The following is a 2,943-nucleotide window of genomic DNA, read 5'->3' as shown; positions in this document are numbered from 1 at the left end:
GACGATGATGACTTGCTGGACGTGCTACTCAGGCTGCAGGAGAAGGACGCGTTCACATTCCCTATGACCACGGAGAGTATAGGTGCCGTCTTATTTGTGAGTAATTTTCTTTATGCTTCTTATTAATCTACCGATGTCATATCATATCTGCAAAGTTTTAATGCAAAAAAGCTAGCTTCATCATTTCATAAATCTATTAGTCTCAACTTGTTTCATAGATTTATAAATGTAAATTATTGTATCTGAAATTGATTATTTGTTGCGTACTACTATATATGTAGAAACAATATATAAACATACATACCACAACAATATTTTTCAGGACATATTTGCAGGTGCCACACAGACCACGGGAGTTGCCTTGGAGTGGGCAATGGCTGAGCTCGTCCGTCATCCCGAAGCCATGGCCAAAGCACAGCTTGAGATCCGAGAGGTGCTAGGTCAAGGCCGAGCTGTGATTACTAATAGTGACCTCGCTGAACTCCACTACATGCGGATGATCATTAAGGAGGTTCTTAGACTGCATCCACCAGGTCCTTTGATCCCCCATAGGGTCAGGGAAGACTGTAAAGTTATGGGTTTTGACATGCTTGAAGGCACCAATGTATACATTAACGCGTTTGCAGTTTCGAGGGATCCAAATTGTTGGGAAAGTCCTGAAGAGTTTAAGCCTGAAAGGTTTGAGAACAATAACATGGATTACAATGGGACATACTTTGAATTCACCCCCTTCGGTGCTGGTCGGAGGCAGTGCCCTGGGATACTTTTCGGCACGTCAACTATGGAGATCGCCTTGGAAAATCTTCTCTACCACTTCGACTGGGTGCTTCCTGGCAAGGCAAGCCCGGAATTTTTGGACATGACCGAGAAATATGGGATCATCGTAGGAAGAAAATATGACCTACAATTGATACCTATTTTCCGTGGAGGTTTCCATGCCACATAGACATAGATGGTCGTGCATTGCCACATAGATATGTCTGTACTTTTGTTGATCTATACCAATATGTATCATTGCACCAATAAGAATAAAAGAACCTCGTTGAACTTGCAATATATTATGGTGGATGACGCAAACTATTGATTGTACCAAAACATGAAGTTTGCACTTTTTAAATTGCCCCTGGTGACGATGGGTTAGTTACTGTATTGATGCATGTTGTATGGACCAAATTTCAAACTAGTTTCATGGTCTGATATCCTCCGTGTAAAATGCAAGGACTGACCTATAATTTCTTCTTATTTTTTCTTTTGGGTCCTTTTGGAAGATGTACTGCTAGGTTTATCAAATGAGATCTGGTTCCTTTGGACCGACTTTGCTAACAGTAATGGTCTCGGCCAAGCATTCATGGGTGCGTCTAACGTGCAAGCAGCACTAGGTTACTGACTTGGCATGCTGTAGGCCAAATGTAGCTTGATGTTTTTCTATTCTCTGAGCTTTTGCACTGTTCACATCTGGTTTAGTCTACGGACCAACTTTTTCTCATAAAACAAACTGGTTTTTTTATTATGAATCAAAAGGAAATGTGAGCCCTATTGATAAGATTTTACAGAAAAACAATTATCTCGGTCATTCATTTTCTGAACGGACTACGGTAATCTCTTGCCACATTTTTGGGGCTAGTGGTGTATCCACTATACTGAGACTCTATTACTCCATAGTCTATAGACCATAAGCAATTACTCTCTCTTTTCAGTCTGCTCTCACTTTCAGTGTCACTAATTTGTTGTAAAAATCCGCTATCCTTGAACTCTGTAATCATCTCTGCGGGCTGCAGTGGCAACTAATATACAGTGTCATCTTCCTAACTCCCACCTCATTAAGTATGTCGCTTTTTTTTTAGAAAAGGAGGATGACCCCCGGCCTTTGCATCTGGGCGATGCATACGGCCACTTTATTAGTTATTCTCACAGGACCTTACAAAGTAATAAAGCAGTAAGACTAAAGCCGCCGTCTAAGCAACAAACTATCGCTACACCTATCCAGTTGATGACGGGGCACAGATAGCCTGGGCCGAACAGACATAGCAGCCAAACCTAACAACTAAGACCTGAGGTCCCATCCAGGACGCCTGCCGGGCATGGGTCTCACCGGTCCGGCGTGCACTCAGAGGCCGCCGCCACCAACTGCCACCGCTCCATCTTCAGAACTGTACTGATGCATCAACCTTGCTCGGTCCAGCTATCGTCGACGCCACCAAGGCGCCCAACGGCACCTCCTCCCTGCACGCAAACAGCTGAGCACGTCGCAGTCGCCACTGATACACCTCAGCACCATGCTGCCAATTACCACCAGCCGACACAGCTTGAAGTCTTTGGAAAATCTGTCGTGCGTAGCACGTGCCGACCAGGCATGACAAGGCGTAGCACCTGTCGGTCAGGCATGACTTGACATCTCCACCGAAGCTCCGTGCAAGACGAAGCCGCTCCACCTCCAGCCTCTCTGAACGGGAGCACCCCAGGAAGACACGGCGAAGAGTTGAGCACCACCATCACCATGAGAGCCAGACCTAGCCGACCGCCATGGCGAAGTGACACCACTAAAGAGAGAACCGCCGCCATCAGGAACGCCAAGAACGTGCTGCAACTGTCCCACCTCCCTGCGGACCCAAAGTGGCGCCTTCAAGAAGGTGACGGAGCCGGGCACCGCCGCCACCCAACCAAAGTTGTGGGTTTTCACCCGGGTGCAGGGGGAGGACGAGGGGGAGGGAGCTGGACCTCGAAGCCGCCTTCAAGAAGGAAACAACGCCTGGAGCACCGCCGGTGTCGTGGCCGCCGCAGCCGGCCAAGAAATTACTCCGATCCAGAGCTCCCAACCCCACATCCACGCAGTCAGCCACCGGATCTGGCCGGACTGATGAGGAAGCAGCAGCATGGGTGCACCGTCTTTAGATCTGGCGAAGGAGAGCGGCAGGGGATCCCTCCACGCGGCGCCCGCATCCA

General features: G+C 47.8%; 1 protein-coding gene across 1 annotated transcript; it reads left to right on the top strand.

The window, feature by feature from the left end:
- Nucleotides 1–3: 3 nt before the first annotated feature.
- On the top strand, nucleotides 4–946 carry LOC123038702 (ent-isokaurene C2/C3-hydroxylase-like; the record flags this gene model as incomplete). Its single annotated transcript, XM_044462207.1, has 2 exons — nucleotides 4–96; nucleotides 323–946. Coding segments are annotated over 2 exons (717 nt in total), but the record flags the coding sequence as incomplete, so codon positions are not given.
- Between the last annotated feature and the right edge of the window lie 1,997 nt (nucleotides 947–2,943).

This window comes from Triticum aestivum, chromosome 2B (genome assembly GCF_018294505.1).
Source record: "Triticum aestivum cultivar Chinese Spring chromosome 2B, IWGSC CS RefSeq v2.1, whole genome shotgun sequence".
Taxonomy (NCBI): Eukaryota; Viridiplantae; Streptophyta; class Magnoliopsida; order Poales; family Poaceae; genus Triticum; species Triticum aestivum.
Note: the sequence above shows the minus strand (reverse complement) of the source record. Positions and strands in the feature narration are given on the sequence as shown.